General features: G+C 36.6%; 1 protein-coding gene and 1 long non-coding RNA gene across 3 annotated transcripts in view; one reads left to right on the plus strand and one right to left on the minus strand.

The window, feature by feature from the left end:
* The first annotated feature begins 321 nt into the window (after window positions 1-321).
* On the plus strand, window positions 322-15098 carry LOC140328745 (uncharacterized). Its single transcript, XR_011920345.1, has 3 exons — window positions 322-481; window positions 12374-12562; window positions 14947-15098. It is a non-coding gene; the product is annotated as an uncharacterized lncRNA (long non-coding RNA).
* The window catches only part of HMGN3 (high mobility group nucleosomal binding domain 3), an 8909-nt gene continuing 3116 nt past the window's right edge, over window positions 10792-16584 (minus strand). The window contains exons 2-7 of one of the 2 annotated variants that reach the window (XM_072408559.1): window positions 14658-14708; window positions 14183-14212; window positions 13062-13112; window positions 11822-11935; window positions 11607-11706; window positions 10792-11336 (exon numbers count right to left, since the gene is read on the minus strand). In XM_072408559.1, the coding sequence (XP_072264660.1) occupies window positions 11323-11336; window positions 11607-11706; window positions 11822-11935; window positions 13062-13112; window positions 14183-14212; window positions 14658-14708 (360 nt within the window). In that variant the 3' untranslated portion in view covers window positions 10792-11322. The remainder of the gene's footprint in view (window positions 11337-11606; window positions 11707-11821; window positions 11936-13061; window positions 13113-14182; window positions 14213-14657; window positions 14709-16584) is intronic. The other variant, XM_072408560.1, reaches the window with a different exon arrangement.

The raw sequence follows: 16584 nt of genomic DNA on the forward strand, positions 1-16584 counted from the left end.
ACCAGAGCAGCCCAAAAGGCGGCAGACAAGCGTAGCCAGGATTTGGGCACAGGTCAGGGCAGGTGGCAGACAAGAGTAGTTATGGTCCAGGCACAGGTCAGGGCAGATGGCAGACAAGCATAGTCAGGGTCCAGGCACAGGTCAGAGAAGGCAGCAAACAACCGTGGTCAGGGTCCAGGTACAGGTCAGATCAGAAATTGCAGTGGAATACAAGGCAGAGTAGCAAAGTAGCTTGTGCAAAGTCACAGCTCATGCCACCATTACTGCTGAGGCTATACTAGCCCCTGCCCATTTGTGGAGCTCCTCCCCCTGGGCTGTGTCAGTGTGTCTAAGACTGCCCACAGACATGTGAGACCAGGACGTGCTGATTGTTATGTCAGGCAAAGACAGAGAATGAGTGCTATGCTTGGCAACTTGACTGTGCAGACAGGGGTGGGACACCGCAGTACGGTTCTACGGGGAGCGCTCTGGTAACCAACAGGTATTGTGACAATTAGGCTTAGTAGAACAGCTCAGGAGACTCCCTTTCCTTTAAAGTGCTGCCTAGTGTTCAGGGGAATATCTGTTTACTTCCTACTTGTGGGCAGTCCTACCAAATGCCAGGGAAAGAATGTTGGGAGGAAAGAATATGCAGCAGTTGTTACGTAGGCCTCAAACTAAAGAGCCCCAGTGTCATCCAAGAAAGGGAAGGTGTAGGGGTCCCTGGCTAAGGAGTTAGCCATCCAAATGGTGCCAATTAGGGCCGCATCAAGAGAGTTCTCTCAAAGACCCCAGTAAGGCATGGGAATTGCAATAAAAGAAAGTGAAAGTAACCTCAAAACAGTCATAGCAACTCCCAGTCATACATTTGAGTGGCAGGATGAAATGGGAGGTTAATGAAAGAGAGCCTCTGCCTACAACACCAATGTCTCAAAGGCAGGGAGAATGAGGCGATGCCCGTTGTAGCTGTGGAGCTACTTCCCCTGAGAGGGACAGTTACAAAGACACCAGTAACAGACCAGTGATACTGTATGTGTCTTCAGGCGTGAAAACCTACAGGGTTTGCAATCCATCCAAATTTCAGGCAAACAAAACATTCTTAAGGTAACTTTATTCTGGGAAATTAAAAAATTTAGTAAAGACAAGAAAAAAATGTCATGAGGAAAGAGTACATGCATAGTCAATATGAATACAATAGTCACTGTACATTAAACTATAAACACAAATTAAAAAAGCGGGTGAATGGGGATGAGAAGGCTAGGGGAGAATAAAAAAGTTATAGGTATAAACTAGATTAGATTTGTGGACCAACATAGAACAAAGTTCCACAGCAAAAGAGAATTAAGCGTGAAAGCTGTCAAAGGAAATAAGTTTAAATAAAACCATCTAGGATAGCACATACAGCTAAAATTGCCTTATGTTACCTGAGCTAAATAGGCACTAAAGTCGGGAGAGTCTTGGTATTGTAACCAGTAGAATCAGGTATTGTGGAACTTCTCCTCTGTATTGTGAATGGTAGATGTTAGATCTACCATGAGCATAATCTCGTTGATCTTTTGAATTAGTTGAGTTAGTTGCCTCCAAGGAAGAGGCACAAATGCCCTGGCTGCATTAACCATATGTTTAAGAACTGAGTTGCAATATGCTTTTTCCCTATCTGTATCACATCTCCAACACCTATCTTGAGATACTGGGGAAAATCTGATGTAAGTGGGTAGGTACAATATACCACTTGATAGTATTTGGTATCCTGGTTCTTGAAATTTGCCGCTGATTGAGGATTTGTGGGCCAATGAAATTATTTGCGTGTGTTGAGATTTCGAGAATGTCAATCCTAACTAAGTCCCTTTCCTATGATCTCAAATAGATTGGTAAAAAACCCTGAGGAGGAGCCTGTAACAGCCAAGTTAGTTCTAAGAGCGTATGGCGAGCTACTCCCTCTTCAATACATAAACTTTCAAAGATTGTCAAGGAGCGAACAAATTGTTGAGCCTGGGGAAGGTACTGCAGGAAATGGGATAATGGGTTAGCTCTCCAAAGAGATAGCTTAAAGGGTTGGTTTGGATCTCTTAGTTCTTTTAAGGAGGGCCAATTGTCGCTTAGAATAAAGTGGTGGGCTCTACTTAGGGTAAGAAACTATATCAATTTTTATGCCACCATTGAACCTTAAAGTTCCTGTGACATCTCCAGTATTCTGCTACTGGCTGGGACCATTAACAGCTCTGAAACCAATGAAGAGAGCTCAAACATTAGGTGTATCTTAAAATTGAGAACTCTGGATTGAGGACTGGATTTTAGAAGTCCAAATTAAAAGGGATTTTAAAGACATTGGAATTCACCTATATAATTAATATATCCTTCAGTGTTGTTTGTGTCATAAAGAAGTATCTGGATACATTGACAGATAAATACTTTTTGTCTTATCTACGTAACTTTTGGGGTTTTATAAAGTTTTATTTACCAATAGGTGTGTGAGGGACATTTCTTACCACCAGCTGCCTTTTAATGTTGTTTGAGCTTACATATGTGAAGCAGCATTTCAGTTCATTATACTTTATTCTTTAAACCAGATATGCAAGCAGTGTCACTCTGCCAGTAATGCACTGGGGTCCGAATCTGCTGGTAGAAGGCTTCAAATGGCAGGTGCTCTGTATGCTTGTGGTGTAACACAAGGACAGAGTCTAAAGAGTCACTGGTGTTTGCCAGAATATAGACTTTGCTGCTGAGAGCTCCTGAATTGTGACCCCCCATGGCACACTGCGTAGTCTAAGAAGGCGCTGGTGCTCAGCTGTGCCTTTAATGTGCACCTAATAGAAGAGCTGTCTTGTGGTGCTGGCTTTCCAGGTGAAACCCAAAAGTGCTTGTGACCACACACCTGGGAGGGAACCCAGGGCTGGAGCACAGAAAAAGTGCTCCAGCACCCTCTGTCAAAGATAAACAAAAACTAAGGATTATGAGCACTCCTGAAAGTTGTCAATGTCACTTTGTATATGAAATGCATATACAATTAAGCCCAGATTAAAACATTAATCTAAACATAAAGCCCTTGGTCAAGACCCCCCCCCCCCTTTCCCCACTTCCACAAACACACACCCTTCCTAAAACACACACAATTACTCCTTTGTTCCTTATCAGGAGGGAATATTTTGTAATATGTCATTGGATCATACCCATGCAGCAAATAATACCTAAATTCTCTAGCTGTCCCAGGCTCTCAAGTCCTATTTAGTGGTGTGAGATTTGATTGGTACTACTAATGCTCTTCCCGACATCTGCCTGAGTGATTCAGTATAAAGATCTTTGAGCATTTTGCAGAACATTCCCTTTTATCATAATGGATTGTTTATCTTGTAAAGATATCTACTACAGCAACTGCGCAAAGGCTGTAAAAATGTTTTATCAATATACTGTAAATTTATATCAAGTAATATATGCAGAGCATTCTAACTAAACAATTTGTATGTCTATTATAGTGTCTTGCACATTTTAGTTTGCTGCCATTGTTAATTAGTGGATTTATTTTTCTTCTATCCTTGATTTGGCATCAGTACAATATGTTTAAAAGTTAATGTTAACCCAAAAGAACTACTCAAAATTCCCAGGACCAGAAATGTTACAGTTGAACAACTGTGTTTTTGCAACAGTGTTTGCTTCCTGCCAAACTACCATAAAATAAAAATTCAAATACATTTCTATATATAGTCAGCCTGCACTTCAGTTTAGGTTTTACTATGAACAGAAAAGAGAAGTTGTTGCAGGTTTGGTGATACATATGGTTAATTTTTTTCATAACAAATTAGACACGTAAACAAATGTGAATACAACACTAAAGGTTTAAAAACATTACATTTGATCCCACAATTAGGTTCTAAAAAGAGTGAAGGAAGACTCATCATTTGCACATGCTATAGGCAGAGTAAATTACAAATGCAGAACATACACTATACTGTATATGCATTTACGTACAATTACTTTCAGAATATACTCTAGAGGAGTAGCAGGCAGATGTTGTCGTCTATTTGTGGTCACTGTGGAAACTCAGTCCCTTGCCTATTTATCCTTGATCTTCCTTCTACTCCAAAGGGACATATTCCCAGCTCCACAGTCTAGATATAAAGATGTATTTTTCTTATTCCATTTCTCTGAAAGACAGCTATTAACATTTATACTATAGATGTCTAGCAATCCAAAAAACAACATTTTCAACCACCAAGAGTTTAATTGTTTTCGATAGAATATACTGACTTACTTTCTAATAAACATAGATATCATATTATAGCAATGATAGGTAGCATGATGGACTATTCCATGACTTTTTTTGGCAAGGAAAAGGATGGTGATTAGTCAGATAATAGTTGGAAAAATGGAAATTTATTAACTTTGGGAAACATCTTTTTGAATTTTAAACTAGATACATTTTCCACTTGTTTTTTTCTCAATATCACAAAATGAATTTCCTAAATAATATATATATATAACTTTTTTTATAACATATTGCATATATTATGTAATAAGGTTTGTTATATAACATTTGTAAGTCTGTAACAAAGACACAGGGCGAGCACCGAAAACTATGTCACTGTTTGTAGTTCAGGTGCCTCTACATACATATTTTTCTAAATTATTATGCTTGGTGGAGAAGAAGAGAACTCTTGATAGCATGCCTGCAAAAGTACATTTTATTGAGATAACACCAGGCCCCTGATTCATCAAGCAGAATCGGATTATCGGTCGCGCATTCGTATTAACGATCCGGAATCGTACGCGGTCGCGCTATTCAGCAACGGAAAAAGCTCGCGCACGGAGCCGCGCTTATCCGACAGCTTTTTACTGGCGATCTTGCATTAAAAGTCACTGTTCAGATCCTCCTTAATCGCGCAGCTGAAATCTAATCGCCTTAATTGGCAGATTCGCGCTCCCTATTGTGAAGGCTGGAATCCGGCTGGCAGTGAGGCGAGTGTACGCGCATACTCGAGTCCGGACCGCGGTAATCCGCGATTGCTGGCCGCGCGTACGTTCACGCTTACAGCGAGCGCGGATTTCATTGATGAATCAGGGGCTATATCTAGGATGCCAGATATTTGATCCAAACTTTTTTTTTTGATATCTTAATTCCAAAATTTTGGTATCATAGCAATAAAAATATTTGAGAACAAATGTTCATTGTTATAGTAGTGAATTGGTTTTGGTAGGTTTGCAAACTAAACCTACCAAACTGAAACCTGGCAATCCTTCCCTTGCATTTGCCTGAATAAATGAGTTCATGTCATCTCAGTAAGGCTAGTCAAGATAGTAGAGGAAGAAGAGTAGGAATATGGCAGCACCCTAATTCTTTGTGTATGGCCACCAGTAGATGTAGCTGGCCTCATGTAATGTGTTACTAACAGCTTGTCTTTGACAGCTATGGTTTGTCAAACCAGAGACATTGCAGTTCCAGGACATGACATTAGGTGTATAAACTGAGAATAAGTTGAGATTATATTTCTAATGGCATTTTGAGTGCAAAAAAAATAGTTTATAATAGAGGATTTATGGTGGTTTTTAATTTTTTTTCACATATGTGATATATGCTGATAGTTGATCACATTCAATGTAGTTTGAATAGGGAAAATCACTACTGTTTGTTTTACTGTATCACTTATCTTGTTTAGTAGATAGAGGGAAATGCAGAGCACTGTATTTTAAGCACAGATATGAATTCGTCTTATGGTCAAAGACCAATCTACTTGATGGATGAAGCCCCTGGTTTCTTTACCTAGAGGTGGTAAATCACTTAATTTCACAACGAAACAAGTACGAGACAGATACAAGTTTTTTTCTAAAATGATCACCGCAAAGGAGATTTTTTAAACACAGATTTAAATGAGAAGTTGCAATATTGGATTTGGGGTTACTAATAGAATGTGGTTTCACATTGTGAACTTAAGAAGTTGACATCAATTTATTGTCACATGTTTTTTTTTTATTAATATGAAGTTATATTTATTTTTGCATTGGTAATATTGCTCTCAATTGCTATTCCAAACTGGAGTCGTTTATGGCAGTTTTGGAGCAGTGGCTACTTCTTGCTAAGTAGGTAATGTTGATATAGATACCTGTCTACCTGTTGTCCTGAGATTGATTTGCACTTTTAATGCCAAAGTGCATTCTTTTCTAGGAGACAAAGTGCATATTCTTCCTGAGAAATGATAGCTGTGAGGTTCTATGGTGTCTATACTTGCTTGAACTTGATTACTGTACAAGATGTACAGATGAACATTCATGGAACATTCAGCCAATTGGAAATTGTTCCCGAGGATGACCAAATGTTTTGGCCAATTTCTTCTCTTCTGTTCATTATGTCAAGGAGGTAGTGAGTTTGATGGTGGATCTTAATATTCATCCACATATTGACTGCAATTAGTCCAATTTGCTTTTAGAAAATAATTGTCTGATTGCCTAAAGACTAATTCTCAGTAATTTTCCAAGCTGTTTAAATGAAACTTTTAACAAAATGTAATGTATACTTGTGTCCCACTGGAATTGTGACATAGTCAATAAAAAGGTGAAAAAATCTACCTATGAACATTGTTGGAAGAAATTCCTACACAATATTGAACTGAAACATTATTCCAAATGTTTGCTGTTAGTAGAAAACCTGGCCAGGCAGGGGTTATACATTAAGGTTCAAAGACTTCATCCAAACTGTATGTAAACTTCTGACTTAAACTCTGTTTTGAGTTGTTTAGTACTGCAAAAGAAAACAACGTTTTAACAATTTATGTTTTATGAACCTTATCTGAGGGCTCAACAACTATCCACTGCCCCATTTTTTCTTTATTTTGAGATACAGAGGAATAATTTATTTGCCTTTTGCCAAACCAATCGTGCCTTTATTTTCTAGCAGTACAAATTAGAACATTGAAAAAAACATCCATACTACATATCAAATTGGGAGATTAGGATGTACTTTTCTGGTCCAAAAAAAGTACAATCATTTTAATTTTATTGAATGTGCACAGTCTAGACATTTGTGATGTGAATGAAGTGTTCAATTTCTTGTTTAAATCTGCTAATATCAGTATATCTTTAAAACCTTTTCTTTCTTAAGCTGCATACACACCTGCAATTTTTCTCGTTGGAAAGGATCTTTCACGATCCTTTCCAACGAGAAAAGACTGCACGATGCATGAACGATGCTGTACATACAGCACCGTTCATGCTCTATGGAGAGGGGAGGGGGAGAGCGACGGGGGGGGCACCCTGCTGCGCGCTCTCCCCTTCCCTTTCATTAGGATCGGTCGTCGTCCATCGTCCATGGATCCGCCAGGACGGTCGTCGGATGATGGACGACGACCGACTGTACACACGGCAGATTTTCACCCGATAATTGGCCGATACCGATTATCGGGCGAGAAAAATTTGCCATGTGTACGCAGCTTTAGTATCTTTTAAGATTATAAGATTATTTATTAAGAGCAACAAACCCTTTCAATTTTCTACTAGTTGGATTTACCATAAATTCAGATTTTCTAATTAAATTACTTATTGCTTATCTGTACTAATTGAATGCAGACATAAGGTTTCTATCTAAATTCTATACCTATTGTAGGTTTAAGGGTATTTTGGGGCAAGGAATCTGTAAGACCTCTTTGTAATTATGTACAATTTCCTCTAAACATGTACTTGTTGCAGAAATTCTGAACCTTTCCTCCTGCTTCTTTGATGTTTAAATAAAAAGAAAACAGGTGTACTTTGCATTGGTTTGTCTGGGGATTGCTTTAAATTAAGAGTGGCGGGTCCCACATCTTACATGGCTGCTCAGTTAGGTCCACTAACAAAATTCCACTCTCCAAAACTCCTGTGGGTGGACCTGGAGACTTTGGTAGTTGCCTACTCTCTAGTATTTCTGAGAATCTTCTATGGATTCCCCTACTCACACCCTAAATTAACCCTTCCTACCCTTAGAAACTCACTAAAATTTTGGGATCAAGCCAAGAACAAGATTTGTACCTTTCGATCAGCTTCCTGACCCTTGCTCACTCTTCTCAATAATCCTGCATTCCCCCTGGTCACCTCTCCCCTTCATCTTTTACTTCCTGGTTGTGTAAAGGTCTATCTCATGTCTAAAAATTTAGATCCTGTGATAGGATGACATTTTCTCAACTTCCAAAAAAAAAAACACCTTACTGAATTCTTACAATATTTACAGATTCGACATTTTATTCTCAACCTCCGGTCTTATCCCAAAAATTGTACTACAATATCTTTTGAACATCTCTGTCAATCTAACCCTCATGCAAAGGGAGTTATCTCTTCCCTCCGTCTCTCTAAACTCTCTTCGCTCCCTTATGTGGAGGGAGCGGGACTTTGCAGGTTGTGAATTGGACCTTTCAGTATGGTCTCAGATTTGGGGTTCCTGTAGACGTTGCTTCACCTAATGGGAGTGCTTGGGAGACTTCCTTTAAGGTGCCTTCTAGATAGTATATGGTCCCTACTCGTCTGTCAAAATGCTTTCTCCATTCTGTTTCCGTGGTTGTACCCAATTGGGTACTTATTTACATGTCTCATGGGAATGCCCAGTGACACATTTGTTCTAGACAAAAGGTTACTGTCTACTTACTGCACTTTTTGGTATGCTGATCCTGGGAGATCCCCTGACAGCTTTGCTTCACCTCAGACCTCCTACTTTATCTGCAGGCCAAGTTGTATTGCTGGAGCTCGACTTTCTCCCCGTATAAGCTATCCTGAGGTTAAGAGATGAGTCTTCTGCACAATGATTAATGAAAAATGCACGACTCTCTTATCCGATTCCATGAACAAGTTTGAAGATATCGGTCTACCATGGATTGTTAAAAAACCTCCCGTCTTCCTTTGATTGTTCTCTGGTTTGTCTTTAAATGTCTTTCCAAATGTATCTATTGAAACTATTGGCTCTGTTTTTCTCCATTTTCCTCCTATATCCTTGCCTTTTCCCTCTTTTTTCCCCCTCCCTTTATTTGGTCCCGTCTTGTGTTCTTGATATTTTATCTAGAGTTGCCAAACTGAGAGTTTTCATACAATGCTTTGTGGCTTATATATTGACTATGTATATTAATGGCTTATTTTCCTTTGTACTCTTTATATTTCTTGTTAATTTATATGATTCTTGTTTTTTATTTGTCTTGTCAATCCAATAAAAATGTATTACATTAAATTAGGAGTGGCAGAAATATAAGCTTATTTAAAATAAAATACCTAGCTACAGAATTCAAGGAAAAATAAAAAAAAAACTTTATCATGTTCTGTCAAGGTAGCCTGCTATAATAAATTCACATAAGAGCCCAATTTTCACATTCCCTTAGGTTCTTTATGGGAGCTTAAGTCATGTCCTGTATATTCAGGAAGTACAGTTTTTTACTGGGAGTAGTTTCTTTTTGAATGGAGCTGTTAAAAGCACTTTACAATATACAAAACCTACTATATATACACACACACAAAAAAATGTAACTGCAGAAAAGCTACAATCATGGCAAAGAAAACCCAGATTCTTCAGTTACACACATAGAAATTGAATGTAAAGAATTAAAAATTTAGTTTAAAAAGACACACGACTTGTGTGGGACGGGGTTGCTCGTCTGTATCAGCATTATACAGTACTTAGAAGAAATCTTTTAATGATTAAAATATAAGGGCTGCATTTCAGACCGCATTCTAAAAACACTATTTGTGTAGCTGCCTCCAGCCCAGGAACATTGGGCCTGATTTAGTAAAGCTCTCCAAGACTAGGGTTCACCCATGATAGTCTAATTTCTTCAATATTGGAGAGAAAGCATGCAGCTGGTCATAAAATCAGAACAAACCTGCATACTTGGTCAGAAACTCCAAATATTGAGAACTGTACTCATTGCAAGCTTAAATAGATCTTAAAAAAATAGCAAGCAAGTTATCTTGTTGATCTATTGATGTTGTTTGATCTATTGATAAGTAAAAAAGCAGCTCTTTAAACTTTAGACCACTATTAATCACTCAAGTTGGCCATCAATTAATTATTAATTCTTCAAAGTAGTAAACTCCGCTGTAATTACCAAGAAAGGCTACAAACTTCAATTAGATTAGATGTAGATTTTTTTTTGAGTTTTCGCAAAAATCTCCTGAAAGGCATGCTTGTAGGGACCTGACAGAAAAGGTAAACATTCTTTCCAGGAAGCTTCCATTCTATAGCACAGTGTTTTTCAACCGCTGTTCCGCGGCACACTAGTGTGCCTTGAGAGATCTTCGGGTGTACCGTGGGAAACCACTAGATGGCAGCAGGTAGGTAATTTACGTGTCTGACTTTTTGGTGGTGTTCCGTGGGATTTTTCTAATTGTAAAATATGTGCCGCGACTAAGAAAGGTTGGGAAACACTGCTATAGCAATTCTACTTTTAAAAGTAAAATGTTTAGATTGTGCTATATGATTTATTATCTATAAAATTTGTGGACAAATATTTGGTACAAAGAATGTGTCATTTCATAAATCTGAATAGCAATGCTATTAGCGAATACTGCTTAAACTACAACCATCTCTTGTTGATCAGTCTTTGCAAATCTATGCACAGAAACAACACTAATACACAAAGTTAAGACATTACAAAGATATATTTCCTATTACGTATACACTTACCAGTGTTTACAATGTTCAATGACAAAACTTGGTAAAAACTAGGTAGATATCTATCTATGACTAAACAGGGAGGGCTTTTGTGCTCCCTAGAGTGAATTTTCAGATGCAACTGGGCGAATCTTTGACCAGTACTGATATCTTTAATTTAATTTGTCTAGACATGCTATACACAGTAACACAAAAACTCATTAAAAGGTAACACCTTTAATTTTTTAAATTTTAAAGGAAAAAAAACAAAACAAAACAAAAAAAAAAACAGCAGATGGTCACAACAATTAAGTCATTTTCAAAACCACATTAACCGTAAGTACAAAAGCAACACTAATTATTGCTATAGAAAATGGCATGGAAAAATTCATAAATGCACAGTAAAAAACATCACTATATGCACAAGACTTTTTTTTTTTTAGTTTTGTTTTCTTAAAAGCGATAAAAGTAGATATGTAATACAGCCTCAAACACACCCACTAGTGCTATTCTTTTGATATTCATAAAATTTGCAGACAAAGAAATTGAATCAGCAAAGCATGAATATGAAGAGAAAAATGTTCATGTACATTATATATATGTAAAAGTTAAACTACCGTAGTCCTAAAAAAATTAGCATTTACAAAATACTTGAGAAAAATATTTTTTTGTTTTCTTAAAGTTCTTCAAGAGGTACATAAAATCAACGAAAATTTCCATGACCAATTTATTCTTTCTTGCCACCCGCTGCTTCAGTTCTCTGTGCCTGAGTTAAAAAGGAGAAAAAATATATAAAGCTAATTAATTACTGCAATGTTGATTGACAGATTCAACCTTTCTGTTTTTAACTCTTGCCAGCTCAAGTCATCTATAAAAGCAAGGTGTCCTAGTCTATAAAACTGTCCCCATAGTCATTTGGTGCACTTTCATTTGACAAACCCAAGAAGCCTTACCTGAAAGCTTCACATTTTCCACACAGAAAAAGCACCACACTGCTAGCTCTCTATGCACTGCACACAAACATGATCTACCGTACCCTTAACTTTCACTGTTTCAATCTGCCCTTTTATTGACAGTGTGCTGGGCAGGGCACCTCTGGATGTGGAAACATTAACAGTTGAGCGAGAGATGTGAATCTGTAATAACATCATGGGCAATAAAAAGAAGTATTATGAACATGCAATCCAATGGTTGTACAACTAAGTAAAAAAAAAAAAAAACACCACCACTAATTCAATCTTTGAAATGTACCTCATCAGCTCTATTTTCACCATTTTCAGATGCAGCAGTACCTTCCTTTCCAGCTTCTTGTTTTTCTTCCTTCTTCCCTTTACCACCTTTGTTTGCCTTTGTGCCTGGCTCCTTCTGTATTAACAAACGTAGAATATGGGACATTTGTAGGATTTTCATAATCAAATTAGCCTTTTTTTATACCACAACTGTAATAGTTTGGTTATAAATTGTATGACTCAAAAGAAAAGAATATATATCCAATGTTCTAGAGCTTCTAGGTTCTATGAAGACACACCAAGGTATTTGCACAGGTAATTTGTTATGTACAATATGCTACGAGTGAAAATTCCCCAGAACATTCCACAGTATATGTAAGAACCAAACAAGGTACCCTTTCACAAAATATACAGAGGATATTTTTTATTTTAACGTAACACTTTAAAACGGACCTATCACCAACATTTTACTTTACGTAAAAGGGTAGACAACCCCCTTTTACATCAAGTAAAAATTTTTTTTTTCTTTAAACACACTTTTTTTAAAATCTTCTGTCTTTTTCCCCCTTTACAGCAGGCTGCGTCACCTGATCTCACACCTGTGCAGTGTGGGATTGGGTGGCGTAGCCAGAAGAAGGAGGAAGATGGCACCCCTGGCTCTTCCTTCGTGCCCGGACGAAGTTGCCCAAGAGGACAGATTACAGGACAGAGCAGGACCCAATTGAGGACATCACGTGAGATTGAGGGATCCACAGAATTAATGGTAAGTTTTTTTATTTTAGTTTAGTTATCCAAGACTGGAGATAGACTATCCTGGAAAAACCTGGATTATACATCAAACATAGAAAGGGTTTCTTAAAAATCATTTGCTATTAGTTGGAAATATTTTTAATCATGGACCTGATCTATTGCAGGTTTTCACACAAGTTCTCCCATGATAGTCTATCTTCTCCAATTGTGGAGAGCTTTAATAAATTAGGCCCATTGCAAACATTTTCTACCCCTTCGTATTTTATACAATTACACTTTTTTGGGTATTTACTTTCACTGAGACAGAAAGTCTGTCTTTTAGCATAATTCCCAGTCAACATAACCATTCATATAACTACAATCAGTTGGAAATTAGGAAAAGTTAAACCATATTTTAAGAACATTTCCCTACATCCAGTGGCCAGAAAATGTAATGTGGTTTTCAGAATCATAACAACAAAGTTTGAACTGCTAAATTGACATCTATTTTGTTTATGTATAAGAAGGAATACCTTGGCTGCAGCTTTCTTTGGTTTTGCTTCCGGTTTAGAAGGGGCAGGTTTCTAAAAACAATAGTAGCAAAACAAATTAGGAACATGCCAGCACTTCGCACTTATCTGTTAAGCAATAAAACAGGTACAAAATAAATTGGATATGAATTTTCATACTTTACATAAAGATCTGTTAGATAACTCATGAATACCCTAGAAAATTACCATTTACCAACCTAACACTATACATGGAGAAAGCTTTAGAAATACCAAAGGTGACTATTGCCAGTATACACAGAATTTTCAATGTTCAACATCAGTTTAAAAATATGTGAAGCTGAAATTTAAGTTTTGTATACAGTAGGAGTTTGAACCCTCTATCAATGTATTATTGGCATTTTTGTGCCCTTAGATAAATGATTTCTCTATTTGCCCTGCTTACCATTATCACCCTGTCATGGTTTTTAACCTTTTCTATGTACAAAACGGAAAAAAATATTTTCTGACTATACATATACCTTAAGCTGACCATATATGTAGTAGTTTGATAAGGAGATCAAAATGTTTTAAACTATTTTCTTGTCAATATTGCAAAGCTTTGATGCTGAAATTGGAGGTACATTGTTTCCCTTTTGGAGATCACTAGCAATCAGATTTGTGATATGGTATAAACATTATCAAAATTGACTAAAAGGTGAAAAAAAATGTAAAGACAGCTTTAAACAAAATCATTTGTAAATAAGCAAACTTTACTAGTTATTAATTAATATAATAATATAATATAATACTTGATATGTTATTGAGTGAAACACATGAAGGTAGAAGCTCAGAAAAACTGCCTAGGCAACTGGGATTGGTTTACAGAAAACATAAGGGTATTGATCTGGACTAAAACCTAGTATGGTATGCATTGATGGCACTAGCCGAAAGCTGGAGCCCACCACCGGAGTAATAAATATCGGATGTTTTTAGGTACATACACTTACCTTTAATCTCACAGGGCAGTCTGATCGTTCTGGGGGTGTCCTGCATCAGGTCCCGCGTCGCCCTGACATTCGTCCTGAAGCCGTCTATACTCTATACCCCCCTCCCCACCACCACCACCACTGAGTAGAAAATAAATATTTTAGGTAAGGACTTACAGCTGATAGTCTTGCCGATCTTCTGGTAGGCTTAAAAAATATAAAAATAAATATCATTAAAAACAAAATACAATTTGGCCAAGATAAGGCAGAAAGCATTCATTTACCTTAGGTGTAACATAATAAAGCATAAGCAGTATAAAATTTAGTTTACACAAACTATAAAAATGCTTCCAAAAATGTTGTTAAACTTTTGTTTTCCTATTCTCACCCCTTTCACACTGATCTAACCTAACCCACAGTTGCGTACTTACCAGGACCTGAGGCACTGCACTCCAACATTTTTTTACCTTACCTCATTAGACTACAGCCCCGTGAACTTCTATGGATTGTTCACCAAGCTGATAGACAAGCCCTATAGAAGTCCATGGAGCTGTAATATGCAGACACAGGCAGGAGAGGCAGGAACATGTATAATTGGAAGTAGGCACTTGGCTTTTCACAAGACATTTAAAAAGATAAATTCTATCTGTACCTCTTGTTTAGTTACTTTGCCAGCATCCTTGGCTTCAGTTCCCTCTGGAGACTGCAATAAAAGAAAGATATGAATAAACAACCATATGAAAGGAAATGTACAGTCATAGATCTGTTAAGCAATTGTTTAGGCAACACACTATAACCCTGTTCATACAATAATTGCATTCTTTTTATTTCTGAACCATTTCAACTACAGAAATCAGTTGCAGAGCATACCTAAAATTACATGGTTTTTGCTATTATAAATTAAATGTATTTTAAAGTGTGTATTCTATTTTACTATACAGATATCTACTGTCTGAAAAGTTCTGCAAGATGTCATGGTGGAAAGTTGACAAAGCTGGTGCATTCTACGTTTTAACTTTATATATTATCACACATCAAGTGTGAAAAAAGTTTTTGGTTTGACATTTTTCCATATAAATTTGGTAGTCAATTACTGGAAGTCAGAAAGTGTTGTTGTTTTATCCACACTATATAGCATTTGCCTGCCTACTGCATGTTATATTATTTTTCCATGATGGCAATTTTTATCTTTGGCTCACTGTTACGATTGCCAAAATTTGTTTGCTGAATAAATGGGTAAAATTAGACTTGCAAAATTGTAATCCAATGTGTTCACTGGTTCAAGCATTACCACCTCTCTAAGCTCACTGTGTCACTGCTTAAATGTATGACGTTTCAAGTGGAAAAATCCAGTACAGTTTTTTGGTAATCATGACCAGGTAGCTCTGGGGTTAGTACAGCCCCAATATGTGCCTTTTCTTAAAAAAAAAAACTCAATATGAAGGGCTCTAGCTACCTGACTGATTTTGTCATGTATATGCCTGCCCTAAAACCAAAAACCAAGGAGTCATCTCTTTTTTTCAAAGGGTAACAGAAAGCAGTATGAGTATAGTAATCAAACAAATTCAGCAACCTTTTACAAAGAATTGAAAAAAAAAATCAGTATAAAATATGCTTTTGCAATAATTAGGTTTAATAAAACGATATACATTTATTGTTCACACGAGAGTTTTTCTGCATTTAAACATGTTTCCTTTTTCTCCCAAGTATACTTAAATAATTGTTTGATAAGTAAGCTGTTGAGGCCATGAACAAAAAAAAGTTTAAAAAATGCCCCAGAACCAATTTTTCTGCTGTATTTCATTTTACAGAGGCTGATAAAAATGAATAGTAGTGCACAAAGGAGAAATGTTAAATGTGTATTATCATGCCTTTTACAATATAGAAAAGGAAAACATACAATTATACTTTGCTACATTTAACAAAACACACATAGATGCAGGACTACATCTGTTATTATTTATTTTCAAATTACACATTTATACACACACACACACACACACACACACACACACACACGCACTAATTGATATAATGTAATATTAAATCACACACACATTAAATTATATAATGTAATATTAAATCATGGGAATTTTAAAATTTTTTAGCCAGCCAAATGATCTTTAAACAAACGTGCAGTTGGCCCTACAGCCAAAATAATTTTTTCAAACATATTACAAATCAAATGAAAACGTCTTCTGTAATGTATAATCCAAAATAAAATTACATATGAATGTCTTCTTACATTATAGCACAAATTGATTTTACACTAGTAAAACAACAACTCACTGAGCTTTATTCCTATAGCAGTGGAGAATTTTATGACTGGTATCTGAGCATATGTTACCATAATGTAATGGTTATTATTTTGCGATTTCAGAAATACTATTACAAGTAAAACTGTATGTCATACAAATCTAAAATCATATCTATTTTTTTTTTTATAAACCTGTCATGCAGGCCAATGTCAAGACATCAGAAGTCACAAGGTTCTTACAATGACACCATAGTAAAAAGCTGCAGAGAAGGAATATTCAGCACCACTTGTGGCCTATACACTATAGAAATTTGTTTAAAAC

The sequence above is a fragment of the Pyxicephalus adspersus genome, chromosome 4 (genome assembly GCF_032062135.1).
Source record: "Pyxicephalus adspersus chromosome 4, UCB_Pads_2.0, whole genome shotgun sequence".
NCBI lineage: Eukaryota > Metazoa > Chordata > Amphibia > Anura > Pyxicephalidae > Pyxicephalus > Pyxicephalus adspersus.